Consider the following 15,617-nt stretch of genomic DNA (forward strand, 5'->3'; position numbering starts at 1 on the left):
CTCAAATTTAGGGGTCAAAGTATAAGCCTTAGAAAAAACAAGCTACTTAAAAATAAGGTTGACAATGAGTGAAACAACACCGTGGTCTTTAGCATGAACCTTCACTCTAAGCATTTGCTTTATTTTAGTATTATTGCCCAAAATGTGTATAATGATTATTCATTATATATTATATGTTTCTAAACCAGTGTAGAGTCATTTAGAGAGAGGAAGGCTGTATCTCACTGATAAATCACTTCACACTGCTCTCTGGTGCACTGTGGCAGACAGAGCACTGCCGGGGCTTTTATTTTACAGAGAGGAACCACTATTTGACATGAATTATAGAGGAGGTTAATAGATTAGTGAGAGGATGCTTTCATGGGTGTGTCAGGGCGATTTCACCCGTACTTGACTGGATATCCTTCTATCTTAAAGAGCTCTATTTGTGTGCTTCGTTTTACATTATTTTATGGGGAAACATGACAAAATGTTAGGAGATTCCAGTTTTGTTAAGGGCACCTTTTCCAAATAGAACTTCTTCCCCCTCTGATCTGCAGAAAGGTGACCCTGAGAAAACATTCAACCTCTCAGTGTGTTTGGTAAATTGCAAAAAATAACTGTCTTCACTTTACGCCTCATTATAAATGTAATAGTGTGGAGATTTATTTCTTTGGAGTTGAATTAAAAAGCAAGAAACTGTGGATACTAAACCTGGTCTCTTTCTAAAAAACAAACTTTATTCAAATGAAAGGAGCCATGTTTGTTTAAGCTGGCTGAGGCACAAAAACATAAAATCCCCTGTCGTGTGATAACAAATGTGCACTTCAGACAAAAGGAAGAACAAACGATTGCTAGTGATGAGGTGCAGAGCTCATCTACACTGTGTGCATAAGTACTGTGTAGTAAATGGAGAGTAATGACAACGTTCCCAGGCAACATAAACAGGTTTCACTGACATCCACTGTACCCATTCTTATGAGAATTAACTTTGCCAGGGGCCAGATCTGTAAAACCATTTAGTGCCAGGGTCAGATTCTAGCTCATGTCATAATCATCAGGATTAGATGAGACTCTAGCTCCAAACATGTGGCCTTATATATTCATTGTTATTGCATTCCTACAAGAAATCATCATCCTCTTGTTCATACTAATGAAAAATAATATAATAATCTGTCTGTGAAACTGGCGCTATTTCACCACATTTAGTTTTCCTTTGTGTCTGGCATCATGAAAAAACAGTGTTAATAATATATTTTTAAGTTGAAAACTGACTGTTAGGGTAGTTTTTGCATTTTTTTCAGGGTGAAGACTCTAAATACTAAAAACCTGCTTCGAATTAGTCCGTGGTGTGGAAAGATGATGCATGTGCCATCCCATCATTTTCCATCTATACCCCCTTATTCCTAACCAGGGTCACAGGGATAAGCTGGAGCCTTTCCCAGCTCTCTTTGGGTGGAAGGCAGGGGTACACCCTGGACAGGTCACCAGTCCATCACAGGGCCACATAGAGACAAACAACCTCACACACTCACACTCACTCCTATGGTCAATTTAGAGTCACCAATCAACCTGACATACATGTTTTTGGACTGTGGGAGGAAACCAGAGTACCTGGAGAAAACCCACACAAGCACAGGGAGAACATGCTCATCATTTTCCTAGTCATAAAACTAATCTACACTAATGAGAGAGTTAAATATTTTTTTCTTTTATTTCAAAAGACCAACACAACCAAAAATAGACATTAGCATTGTACACATCACTCCTACAGACTTGTATATACAGGGGTTGGACAATGAAACTGAAACACTGGCCAATTTAGTGTTGGAGGTTTCATGGCTAAATTTGACCAGCCTGGTGGCCAGTCTTCATTGATTGCACATTCCACCAGTAAGAGCAGAGTGTGAAGGTTTAATTAGCAGAGTAATAGCACAGTTTTGCTTAAAATATTGCAATGCACACAACATTATGCGTGACATATCAGAGTTCAAAAGAAGACAAATTGTTGGTGCGCGTCTTGCTGGCGCATCTGTGACCAAGACAGCAAGTCTGTGATGTATCAAGAGCCACAGTTAATGTCAGCATACCACCAAGAAGAACGAACCACATCCAACAGGAGTAACTGTGGACACAAGAGGAAGCTGTCTGAAAGGGATGTCCAGGTGCTAACCCAGATTGTCTCCAAAAAACATAAAACCACAGCTGCCCAACTCACTGCAGACTTAAATGTGCACCTCAACTCTCCTGTTTCCACCAAAACTGTTTGTTGGGAGCTCCACAGGGTCAATATCCATGGCCGGGCTGCTATAGCCAAACCTTTGGGCACCAGGCGTTTCAGTTTCATTGTCCAACCCCTGTACATTCTACTGTTACAGAAAGGACCGTGTTTTGTACGTCACACACAGTATGTTCATTAATTTCACAGTGAACACAAATATCAAAGCAAAATAAATTATGTGATTTATCACTGACAAAGAAACAAATAGTGTAAGAATAAAGAGAGTTTCTAAACACGTAGTACACAGTTTTAACAGGATGTCACACAAAACTAACCACATTACCAAATTTTTGATTGAACATAAGTTAAATAACAGCTGCACAACATAAAAGATAAATTGGCCAGGCTGGAACAAAAACTATTCATGGTTGGTGCTAATATGTAGTATTACTGTATTCACAGCCAGATGACAAGAACCTTCTTCCATATATCTATAAATAAATAAAAGAATCTCTCATATATTTACAGAATTGCTTGATTTAAATTTACAAATGTCAAAAGGCAATACCAGGGTGCAGATATTGTTTTACAAAATATTTACAGAAATTACTTACAGTGTAATGATTAGTAATCACCTACATTCATTTTTCTTTTTGCTTTAACTTAGTTTTCTTCCTTTTGGTTGACTTCAAAAAAACGCAGCAGCTTTTTCTGTTCAGAATGTAAACAATCTGTGACTCCTCACGTTCGGACACCTCAGTTAGATATTGGTCACAAAATGGAAAAACATCAAAAAAGCACTGATTTAAATATCATATTCTAAGAGGTGATGAAAACAAATGCTTCTGGTATTGGAGCCAACAAAATGTGCAAAGCTGCCTCCAGGAGAAGAGAAGGCCACACCATAATGTAATGCAGGCCATTACTGGCATTAACTACCACAGACACTGGTTGGCAGGTGGAAGGCACAGACGAGTTACGACAGTATAGGTCAGGCTTTTCAAGTGAAAAATGCTGTGATCTATAGGTAATCAATATACTGAGGTGATGGGTTGGTAAGTAACCAAGCGTCTCCAAAAGCCAATGCTCTGGAATCAAGGACATCATCTTCTGAAACTGTGCGTTAGTCCTTCATTTTAAAACCATTTTGTGGTCAGACTAAATGTCTTTCTGTAGTTATGCTCCATTTTGTCATATGAAAGTTTCAAACATCTATTCTTTTTCTTTTTTTGGGTCTTTTTCTGACTGGGACGACACAGTGCTGAGGTCAGAAACATAAGCCACAAAGTGAGATCACTGGGGAGGGAGCAGGCAGTTAAGCAGCAGCAGTGGAAAGAAAGTGGTTTTCATCACTTTGTCGCTCTTCATCGCTTCAGAAAAAAACTTACTTCAAATGAAGCTTCATCTTCGTCATGCCATATCCATTTCATCCATGCTCAGCATTTGCCTCTGCAAAAAAAAAAAAAAAAAAAAAAAAAAAAAAAATTGAATAGGCAAACCTGTAAAAGTGCATTCATAAAAGCATCCAATAGTAAAGGATGAAGCGGCATCAAAGTGAAGGTACCTGAGGATAAACATAGCCATCGGAGCTGTTCCTGCAGATGTGCACCTCGTCCTCTGTGGTTTTCTGGTACACTGGATTATCAAAGTGGATGGTGTTGGTGGTTTTCAGATGCCAGTGTCGCCACAGCAACACTGCCCCAAAAACCAGCAGGGCGGTGACCACTGGAGTTCAGGGGGAAAGTTGGAGGTAATTTTGTGAAAGTGAGAGCAGATTAAACAGCCTTTTCGACTGGATGTGTGACTTAGTGGGGCAGACTGTGGTTATGAATGTTTAAAAATGAAGAGCTGAAATGTGGTACGTACTTATTGGCAACACAATGTAGAGAGCGATAGGGTGGGATGGAGGGGCCTCTTCGGGCACAGCTGCTAATCTGCTGTCTGTAAAAGCAGAGAATGAAATATTTTCTTTAGACAATAGCTTAAATTCGCTGAGAATTTACTGTAGAGTAAATACTGTATGAAGCTGCAGCGCCCAGGGGTTACTCCAGGAGGGCACTGGACCCAGCCAAGATATAGTCCCAACTGAACCCCTCATGTAGTTTCCCATAAAACCACAACATTTATTTTTACACGCTGGTTTGTGTACAGATTTAAACAAATTAGACATTATGCGTTTATCTGTGAGCCTGTTTCCAGTCAGTGTGCTAAGCTAACCAGCAGCTGGCTGTAGCTAAATATTTAACATGCTTCCCTTTTCTCATATAACTCTCATCTTTAACCAAACACTGACACACTGCTTACAACATGTATTTCTTATAACAGATAATGTACTGTAGAACTAATTCAAAGTCTCCTACTGATCATTTCACCTGTCACAGAAAATGTTTTTTACATTGGCTCATATCTCATGTCACCAAACACTGGGTTTGTTCAGCAGGCATCCAGAGCCCCTTCCTGTACCTTGAGCCGTGGCATTAGGTTTCCCAGTGCTCTGTTTGGGCTGAATAAATGAGGTAGTGGTGAGATGTTTGGACGCTTCAGTGGTCGTTGTCGTAGTGGTGGGAACAGACTGACTGGGTGTAGACTGGGTGGCACTCTTGGGTGGGAGAGGTGCACCAGTTTTGTTTTCAGCAGGAGGAGCAACTGTGCCTGCTGGGAAAAAAATGTCAATGTCATTGTCTGTTTCAGCTCATTTTTGTCGCACCATGTACAGGAGACATGTACCTGTCACACATGTCCTCATGTCTTCGCCCATAGTCATGTGATCAGGACAGGCACAGGTGTATTTAGGAGAGTGCTGGTTGATCAGAGGGGCAGGGAGGCACAGAAATTCACAACCTCCATTCAAGCTGTTACTGTTACTGCACCAGTTGGTACCTATAAGAAAGAAAAGTGGGTGTAATAATTATTGGATAACAGAGTTTGATGTTTCTTACAATGGCTGCATAATCGAATGATGGTTTTTGTACCGTTGGGCTGCTTGAGGTTGTGGTACAGTACAATGTCCTCAGGCTGGTCCAGGTCGCCGGCTAGTTGGGCGATGTCCTTTCCTGTCAGACGGTTAGCGCTAAAAACAGCACCGTTGCTCATGTCTGTCCAAAACACTTTCTCCTGTTCAAAAGGAAAAAAAAATACAAATTAGAAATGATCTGCTAAAGTTTCCTTAAACATAAACAGATTCAGACCTACTGAACTAATACTGGTTAGGTCAGGTTAAACCTCAGTCACTGCAGTCTTTTTCATTGGGAGATACCTCGACCTCAGCACTAACCTCAAAGACGTCCAGGGACAGGGGGTGTGAGAGCTTTTCCTCGCTGAAAATGAGAGTGTGTCGTGACCCTCCATTCACGTCAACACTGGACAGAGTGTGCAACTTGGAGTCCACCCAGTACAGACGCTGGTTGACAATGTCTGTCCAGAGAGAGCAGAAAACACAGAGACTGATTAACATCTTTGTCTGGTCCTCATGCTGGTTGGTGATTGGTTTCCATTTAGTGCGTCTGTGAAATTTGCCTTACCCAGGGTAAGGCCATTGGGCCACAAAATGTTGTCTGTGACCAAGGCAGCGCGATCAGCTCCATTCAAGCCGCTCTTCTCTATCTTGGCCTCGTCACCCCAGTCTGTCCAGTACATAAAGCTAAACAGGACACAGAAAAATGAATAAAAACTGGAATCTGCACCATGAAGAACCAAAAAAGCTGCAGTTGATCACACTCTTATACTCCCAGGAGTCACAGAAGTTAAGATTAGTCCAGAATCTAAGACATCTGCAGGCTTTCACCTACTTGTTTACTGGGTCCACTGTGATGGCTCTCGGCTTATCTATGTTTTCTGTAACCAGGGTCTTCCTCTTGGTGCCGTCTGTTGTTGCCACAGAGATCGTCTTCAAAATGCTGTCAGTCCAGTAGATGTTACCATGGACCCAGTCCACTGCGATGCCCTCTGGGGCCTCAATGCCACTGTCAATTACCACAGCGTGGTGAGAGGAGTCACTCGCCACGTCGAGCTTGGAGCTGTCAGGCAGGAAGGACAGGAAGAAGGAGATCTTCAAGATTTTACTTAAACAACAGGATTTTCCACACAGATCAGCAACGGTTCAGGGTCTTTTACCTGTAAATTTTCTTAAGAGACAGGTCAGACCAGAAGATCACTTTGTTTGGCATGTCCATGTCAAGAGCCACCGTATTCTTTAACTGTGGGATGAGGCGGACATACTCGCTGCGGTCAACCGTCAACATCCTCACCTCATGTCTGTTGGTAAAGTACAGGGTGGGCACAGGACCTGGAGGACACAGAGAGAAGAGTTCAGTCCTGGTTTTCAGAGAAGTCAGTAGCCTGAATAAGTAATGCAATCTGTAAGTTCAAAGTTTCAAAAGAGACAGGGTTTTTTAAATTTACCTGACTCAGCTCTGCATGTCTTAGTTGCAGGGTCGATCTTATAACCAATCTCACAATCACACTTGTAGCTTCCTGGCAGGTTGAGGCAGATCTGACTGCAAGTGTCCGGTTCTGCACATTCATCAATGTCTGCAGGGAGAGTGAACTCAGAGTTAGAAGTCAGCAGATTTGAGTCTTTTCTGACACTGTCAAGTGTATTTGACTTTGACACTTAAATTACCATGTCCATGACACAAAGCTGGTCACGACCTATTGCTAAATCAGACTGAGACAAAATTTCAAAGGGTAAACCCCTTCGTCTCACCTTCACAGGTTTTCTTGTCCATCGCCAGGCTGTATCCAGCAGGGCAGGAGCAGGTGTAGCCAACCTTCAAATCGGTGCAGAAATGGGAGCAGCCACCATTTTTGGTCAAACACTCATTGGTGCCTGTGGGGACCACAGGACCAACAGGGCTTTCAAAAAGTATTTATGACTATTTTCCTAATTGTAGCTCAAACTGGTTATGAATTCACTCATTCAAACCATAAACTATCTAGGCAAGTCAGCCAGGTGTGCTTGGTTAGCTGCTACAATCGCATTTTCCAGAGTGATGTGGTTACATGTTCCTCTTTTCCCAAGCAGCACTGGAGCTGACCATACACACAAACTCAAACACAGTTCCTAGTTGGATGATATTTGCCTAGTGGGTCACTGATTAAATAAAACTTCACCTACCACACTGATCACCAGGTTCATCTGACCAGTCAATGCAGTCATTATGTTTGTCACACACTTTCTCCATGCTAATACATTCCCTGTTGCGGCACTTGAACTTGGTAGGGCCTTCGCATAAATTGTCTGTGGGTAAAAACAGCATGAATTGAAGTGCAACCTAATGATATGAGACTGTTGTGTAAATACCTTAACACTATGACAATCACCTATGTGGCAGCCCATCTCATCACTGTGGTCCCTGCAGTCGGGCTTTTTATCGCACTGGAAGCTGCCATGGATACAGGTGCCGTCATAACACTGGAAGTCATCTGGGCGACACGTAGGTCGACCTAGAACGATCAAAATAACAGGATGACAGGATGTATTGTTTATCTTGTGTCAATAATACTGAGCATGTGCAGCTGCCCCTGGAGGACAATAGGAGATTATGGCTGCTCAACATGAACAGGCTACTGTTAGGTCCGGGGTTTTATTAATACTGGTCAGGGAACACTCATCAAAGAAAAAAAGAAAAATAGGTTTATTGAATTGCTGATGGATGCATTAAAAACACATGAAAGCCAACTCACTGCAGTTGACTTCGTCCGATCGATCCTGGCAGTCTATTCCTCCGTCACACCTCCAGCTGCTGTGGATACACTGGCCATTAGCACACTCGAACTCATGAGCCGCGCAGCGCGCCAGCGCCTTCTCCACCTGCCGTCCCTCACAGTTCTCTGGCCACTCGTCAGACCCGTCGTCGCAGTCGGCGTCTCCATCGCAGCGCCACATGGCCAGCACACACCTCGTGTTGTTACACTGGAAGGACCGAGAGCTGCAGGTTGGTTTGGGGCACGAAGTCTCATCTGAGCCATCTGAGCAGTCGTTGTCCTTGTCGCAGACAAATGTGGGGGATATACACTGGCCATTGGCACAACGAAACTCTCCAGCTTTGCATTGTTTGGCCGCTGTAGTGAGTCACGAACAGGTGAAAGGTTAATGTCATTATAAAGCAACAATACATGAACAGATTTATTCCTATCAAATCTCACTCTTTGTGTGAATCTTTTAACAATTACTCAAAATTACTCAGTTTCTATTGTTTATAATGTTTAAATATTATTTATTGTAACCAATAAAGTAAATAAACTCTAATGTAAAACTTACTGCAGTTCCTCTCGTCAGCCCCATTGTCACACTCAGCTTTGCCGTCACAGTGCCAGCTTTTTGGGATGCATTGGTTCATGGGAGGGCCACAGCTGTACTCTGACTCCAGGCACGTTTTGGTTGCTGAGCACAGGAAGAGGAAGTATGACTCAACATTCATATATTAACAGGGAGACCTCAGTTAGACTGTACTGTAAAACTGAGCAATCATTTACCTGCAAGCTACTGCTCTACGTTATCTCTATTAATGCATTTCTGATTCACTGTTGTAACTGCTGCTGCTGATCAAGTCAAACAACTAGGTCAAAAGAATATTTCTTCATTCATTTCTTCTGTGATGATATTTTAGTTAATCACACAGAATTGAAATTAACAGTTAAAAATCTTTAGCTTTTATTCTTCAAATTGATTAATCACTTCCAGCAGCATCACTTCAAACAAAAATGACACACACATATATATATCAAATATATATGATATATATATCAAATGGATGTGGAAAATTATGAGAAATTCTCAATAATGAAAATAATTATTAGCTGCAGCCAAATGTCCATGTAATAAAAATAAAAATAAAATTGTAATAAAAATGTAATAAAAAAAAAATTAATTGAATAAAATTGAATTGAATTGAATTGGAATGTCCATGTAGTGCATGTTTGTGTTATTCACAGTAACATACCACAGGTTGCAGTCAGCTCATCAGTTCCATCGCCACAGTCGTCTGTTCCATCACAAATCCACCTAAGGGTGACACACCTCCCATTTCCACACTTAAACTGAGTGGAGCTGCAGGTGAATGCGGCATCTGTGAATGAGCAATAAGAAGAGTTCGTTCACAGTGACATTAGAACAAAATAAAAACTTCATTTACATTCAGCATCACAAGCTCTGACCTTATCAGCACATACTGCTTGTAGGCGTTTCCTACTAATGTGAGCTAATGTCAACACAACGAAACAAACATGTCCTCCCGAGGTTAATGTTCAACTTGAAACTACACACAGAATGAAATGTCATTGGAATTCAGATATCACAGTGTGAAAACCACCCTGTGTAATCTTTGTTTAACACAGAGATGACCAAATTAAGATAACAACACTGTGTGGTTCCCCGCTCAGGTTAGAACAAGATATGAAGTAATACAACTTTAGTATGAATGATTAGGACAGAGAATGCCCTTCCCTCATGTTGACATAAAATGTACAGTCCTGTTTGTCTCAGCATAAACTCATACCCACAAAAACAACAATAAAGAAAAGATATAACTAAAGATATAATAGAGAGATTTCATCAGTTTTATTATGCATTATGCATTTTAAACATTCATCATATCTGCAGCAGGAGTAGTAACCATTAACCAGTAACCAGGAATTTATTTTTATATAAACCCGGCCACATATTTCCCTATGGCTATGACACATCTGTTTTTTGTTTTTAATGTAAGTGACAACATCTTCACAGTTGAAGTTGTACGACTGTAGACGAACCCTGGTTTATTTTGGGACCTGTAGACAACCACACCTCAATCCACCTGCCAGCCTAATCATTTAGAGCATCACCACCAGTGCACCATGGGAAAACTATTACAGGCCATTCACTCTCCTGAGCCAGCATGTGCCTTCCTCAGTCTGCAAAGCCAGTCTTTCTTGTGACCTGGACACTGGGGGCATGTCAGACTATGCCTTTAAGACAATAGCAGGGGAGGAGTTGAACAATCACACCACCAGCTGCTCATTGGCCCCACAGTGGCATTCTTCATAACAGCATCACCACAGTGACCCGCAGACAGAGGCGGAGACAGCAAACACGAGGAAGTCTGTCAGCTTGGATGTATCACTGAGTGATGACAGTTAAAAAGAGGCAGTCCAGGCCTGAGGCATTACAACACATTGGTGGGTTTGGGAAGACTGTAAAATGACGAGAGGATGCTTTCTTAATACTGGGATTGCCACTAAAAGTGTGGCCGTCCTGCCTGGAAAATTTGAAGTAAAAAATGGTGTTTCTCATATTTTCTTATTCCTTGGAAAAACAAAAGCCAATTCATGGGGGCGCAGATTATGGGAAAAGCTCTGTCTGATGTAGAGAAGCTCTTCCTCATATACTCATACTTTCAGGGAAACCACAAAGACACACAAACGCTCACACACGATGGGAAGCCCAGGCGTGCAGCCAACAGGGTGTCCAGGAATAGAGTTTCCAAAGCACAATCCAGCTGTTCCTGAAAATGTGACGAGCTTCCAACTAAAAGTCAAAGGCTTCTCCACAACTCTCACTCACTTTCCCTTTTTAAGGCTTATCCATTTATTACATTTGAAAAAAGCAGAACCAAAAGTGGGTCGAAGTCCTGGAACTTCCTGACCTTCAAACTACTGACCTCATCTCTGAGGGCAGAAACTGTAAACCATACGGGCCAATGTTTTCATTTTCCACTCTTAAGCTTCCTCCTAGACCTCTCAAGAAAGCCATTCTTTTAAATCTTTATAGGACTTTTCTCTGGGGAATGTGCTGGTAGACATGTTCGACAAAATGTCCAATCTCAACTGCTGTAAAATTCCCAATATTCTAATCTACATCATTTTCATTGGAAACTAGCATAGTCTACTTTGTAATCCAATTTAAATGTGTTACTAAACACACTTTTTGTCCCTATAACTTATTTGAAAGTTGAACCGGGTCACTAAAGCCACAATCCTATTTCTTTTATAGGTTATTTAAATACTTTACTATCATGCACACTGAAGCAAAACCAAGTTCAGAAACAACCTCTACTGCATCTTAAACTATGAAATACACCTGTGAAAGACCACAACGTGCACGCTGACAGCAAATGCTTCCTTCAGATGTTATTTATACCCAAAGTGTGAACCAAGCAACCAGCAAACCTCCCAGTCATGACACTACAAACACTAACACTCACTTGACTGGTTAGTTGAAAATGCTTGTCTGACAGCAGAAACTGTGCAGATGAATGGCAGATTCTCTGAAGAGGTTGGACCGGTCATCGTCGCAGCGCCGCATGACAACAATCATCCTTTGTGGTCACATGTGACTTTGTTCGCTAACAATGCATTCCTGTCCTTTTATGGCTCATGCATGAACACAGACACACTAAAAACCTTCACAAAGATGTGTGTTTATTGACTCAAACATACACGCAGCAGTTAATAAATAACCAGGGATGAATATGTGTTTATTCTGCTTCAGTAATACACCTGCATTTGACTGAGGTAAGTTTACTGGGCTCACTAAGGGAATGGTGCTGTAATTTAGCCAAATTAAGTTTGATTCCCTCAAACCAAGGGCGAATCGAACCATCTTAGAGCCTCTTTCATTGATAATGAGGTCACCATGTGCAGACAGATCAAACTGCTACACATTTCCTCTGTAGCTTTTACTAGAAGTCAGTTTCCTGCAGTTATATGTCAGATTCTGACAGACTGTAATGAATTCAGAGAAGGATGTGAGCAATGCTGCAGAGGTAAAAGGCCACACGTTAAAAACTTACACTCTGGATTTTTTAGACCTTTTTTTTTTATTACTCCTTCATTTACTCCTCTTCATTACAGACCATGGCACTTTTCAGGAGATTGCTAACACAGAGCGAGCACATTAAACAAATTAAGTTTTTCCTTTAAACAAACAGTAGATCTGATGACCTAAGTGCCACAAACTAGAAGACAAACCTCATGATGGAGAGTTTAGGGTAGTTTGGGGATTACTGGAGCAGATGGCAGGATGGGACTGCAGCCAGGTTATTTCCCAGCACACTGTCGGACTTAAGGGACATTAGTTAACTCATTTCCTAATCCTACCTTTTTGTCTAAAAACAGCCTAATCTGTTTCCAAAGAAAAAGATTAGGCTCTGACACTGAATACCAACACAGGATGAAGGAAAGGTTCATGGTACCTGTTAATATGAAGAACTATTTATTCAAAATCAGCTGAATATTCTGTCTCACTGAATCATTAGTGTCTGTCCCCTACTTCATGCGCAGAACCAATTTATTTGAGTCACAGCTCATTTATATGATGTTCTGTATTTAATGGCTTAGAAAAACCAAATCACAGCATATCCTTAAAATATTTGCCTTCATAGTAAGGAATTTAATTTCTTGTCATTTTCTGTCCCATTCATTGCTCTTCACTCTTTTTTAACTCAAGTTTCATCAGGAATATTTCTGATGTGATTGTGTAATATGTGTGTATATATTTTAAGGGTTTTTTTTCCAGCTTGCTTCATATGAAGGGTGCCAAAATACGGGTGTTGCGGCTGCGCCCTTTCTCGGTGACACCAAACCGACAGGCGACACGAACGACGTGATTGGCTGTTCGGTTGCATTTAGTGCGCAAACGCCCAATAAAACCGCGGTGCGTAAGTTCCATTCATTTAAAAACTGTAAACGACCTGTGTGATCGATGATGCTTTATTGTCCAATATTTTATCGTAGCTATTGATTTCACAGATTAATTTAGAATAAACTATAGTTTATTATATTATGTGGTTCATTTCTCACTAGAGCTTCATGCAAACATTTAAACCTGTTAGATAAAACCCAAACAACGCCAAAACAAATGACCAGTTCACTTTGACTGTGAGGGGTAAATACTGATAGATGTGATATGTCTAATCTCCATATGTACAGAGTTGGAATAACTTCCAGTCTGTGTGGCACCAAATGAAATCACGTCATACCTGCTTGAGGCGAATAATGAATCAGCACCAGCAAACACCAACATGTGGACAGTCCGGTGAGTCCCCTCCACATCCTCAACATGTCCCGTCCTCCAAATTCAACAGCAACAGGAAAGTCGTTCCGCTATGAGCACAGGTGAGAGGGAGAGGGCGGCCTCAACGCAGGATCTATAAGTACAAGTCTTTCGTTCAGACGGAGAATGCAGACAGCAGAGTCACACCGCGGCTGTGCGTAAAAGGCGAGTACAAGCCAAATAATATGGGGCCCAAGACACAGTCGGCTGTTTTTCTATGGGGCTGACAGGAGGGCGGTACTACAGCAGTGGTGTGATGTTTAAAATTGGACGTGAGCACCGTCCGGGGGAGGAGCCACAATGTTGCTGTATCACTGAGATGGTGTGTGTGTGTCCATCCTCCTACCGTCACCCCTCATCTATCTTCCTCTTCCTCCCAAACCGGTGTGTTTTCCTGTGGGTGTGTTACAAAGAATGAATGAGAACAGGAGCAAAGACAGAATTAAACTGAATTAAAGGCGGTTCAGATCAGTTTCTGTGTTGACATTCACATTCATCAGTCCTCAAACTATTTTACATCACAACGGCAGAAGAAAGAAACCATGAGAGGGGTCCTCTGGTGCAGTGCAGTGGGTTTGTGTGCGCACTAAAGGGTGAAACAGTTGCTGTTTACCACAGATATGACAGAGACCCAAAACTCAAAATCAGCAGCACAGAAAAAAACTTCCTCCACATCTTATTGCAGTTTTTCAGCTCTTTGGTTGTCAGAGCCCATGTGCTCACATTTACACAAAAAGTGTGTGTGTGTTTGTGACAGGATACAGATTCTAAACAGCAGAAACACTTTGATTTCAGGCCTATTTTGTATTTAAAAGCATATTTATAGCTTCCTATCACATACAACAATGTTTTACTATATTGTTATTCATTGTGGTTGTGCACAGGACTTGTCAACACACATTAACAAACAGTGTATCTGTTTACAAATACATTATAAAGTGTTTTCAAAACTACTTTATTTCAGTTTAATGTCACCAAAACACAGTTTAAAGCCAAGCAAAACACATTATTCCATACTCTGATTATTAATGTTAATACTGAAGGTGATAGTGACCTTGGCAGGGCATGTTTTAAGGTAACTGGAAATGTTTTGTGAATTAATTAAAAGACAATGTTACATACACTAGTCTTAAATCAATAGAAACGTTCCCATATGGTTGCTGAAACAGGTTTGGCTTGCTGTAATCATTACTCCTGTTCACACTGGGCATTGAGAGATACTTATAGTGGGGAACAAAACTAGCCCTCCTTCCTTTTTTTAGTTTGAGTTTATTTCAAGTGTCTGTGAGCTGGAAAAAGTGGGTAGTTTTTTAGATTTGACAGTTTTTTGGTAGAAGTTTGTGCTACTTTCCTTCTCTACTGCAAGTCAATATAAAATAAAAAGGGAATTTTGCAAGAAAAAACTGCAACTTTGGAAAATATATAATTTAAATAACTGCAGATTAACTTTGGAAGACATTTCTTTAAACAAAAGGACTGTCTTACATTAGCAGTGCATCATTTTAATGGCCACTATAAGCAGGTTTAATGATTACAGCAAGCAAAACCTGTATATTGATATAAACATGGGCATGTGAGTGTTGTTTTAAGATGGACTGTGGCCTTATCATAAAGGAAACACTGAATTCAGCACATCGATTTACACATATTTATAAGAATTCCTATAAAAGCTATTTTCTGAATGAAGACACAGCATCTACTGATTGTTTTAAGGAATCTATTGGTGTATCTATGTCCACAGTCTGCATTTTGCTAAACTTATAAAGCCTGGGGACATTTGCAAGGCAAAATATCACCAGTGATGCAAAGTAAGTGAGGGAAACATGATATCCTCCACTGCAGTTTTAGCAGAATTGCAGTTTACAGGAACTATTATAAATTATTTGGAGGTGCAGCATTACAGTTCAATATGTTTTACGGGTTCAAGTGAAATCTACTTGGAGAAAGTGTCCTTTTATTTCTCTCTTTGATTTCCACCTCCACAGTGTCTAATCTCAGAGACCTGATTCAGACAAAGAGCTGTGTTTGTATCGTGATGGGACTGTTCAGGTGGCTATAATTGGTTTGTGATAGGGTTTTGGTTTTGATACGTTATGCTCTCTTTGCTCTGCCTCTTGCTGGAGGGGTTGGAGTGGTCCACTAAATCAAACTCTGAATACTAAATTGTTGAGGTAAAATCCTTCATTATCACAAAATGCAAACACAACTTAAACTCCTGATTTAGTGTGGTAAATCAGAAGGTGTAACTTTACCTATGTTTGAGGAGAGAGAGTGTGTGTGTGTAGGGGAGGACCTGCAGGAGGTATTCGTGGAATGTGGAAATGTCAACTGGATTACATATTCTGCTACACCCACCATAATGACACACACTGTGAACACACCCAG

At 41.0% G+C, this 15,617-nt stretch overlaps 1 protein-coding gene across 4 annotated transcripts; it reads right to left on the bottom strand.

Moving 5' to 3' along the window:
• Positions 1 to 1,666: 1,666 nt before the first annotated feature.
• On the bottom strand, positions 1,667 to 13,427 carry ldlrb (low density lipoprotein receptor b). 4 transcript variants are annotated; one of them, XM_026303405.2, is made up of 19 exons: positions 13,159 to 13,427; positions 9,145 to 9,270; positions 8,463 to 8,585; positions 7,886 to 8,263; positions 7,523 to 7,645; positions 7,317 to 7,439; positions 6,906 to 7,028; positions 6,602 to 6,730; positions 6,314 to 6,485; positions 5,989 to 6,216; positions 5,722 to 5,840; positions 5,475 to 5,614; positions 5,173 to 5,314; positions 4,928 to 5,080; positions 4,664 to 4,855; positions 4,067 to 4,141; positions 3,765 to 3,925; positions 3,589 to 3,649; positions 1,667 to 2,104 (listed from the first exon to the last, which is right to left on the bottom strand). In XM_026303405.2, exons 1-18 carry the CDS (start codon positions 13,238 to 13,240, stop codon positions 3,611 to 3,613), a joined length of 2,628 nt encoding a protein of 875 aa, XP_026159190.1. In that variant the 5' UTR covers positions 13,241 to 13,427; the 3' UTR covers positions 1,667 to 2,104; positions 3,589 to 3,610. The 4 variants fall into 4 exon arrangements, with proteins under 4 accessions (XP_026159190.1, XP_026159191.1, XP_026159188.1 ...); XM_026303406.2 differs by having other exon boundaries at positions 1,667 to 3,649; positions 4,664 to 4,852; XM_026303403.2 differs by having other exon boundaries at positions 1,667 to 3,649.
• Between the last annotated feature and the right edge of the window lie 2,190 nt (positions 13,428 to 15,617).

Source organism: Mastacembelus armatus, chromosome 1 (assembly GCF_900324485.2).
Source record: "Mastacembelus armatus chromosome 1, fMasArm1.2, whole genome shotgun sequence".
Taxonomy (NCBI): Eukaryota; Metazoa; Chordata; class Actinopteri; order Synbranchiformes; family Mastacembelidae; genus Mastacembelus; species Mastacembelus armatus.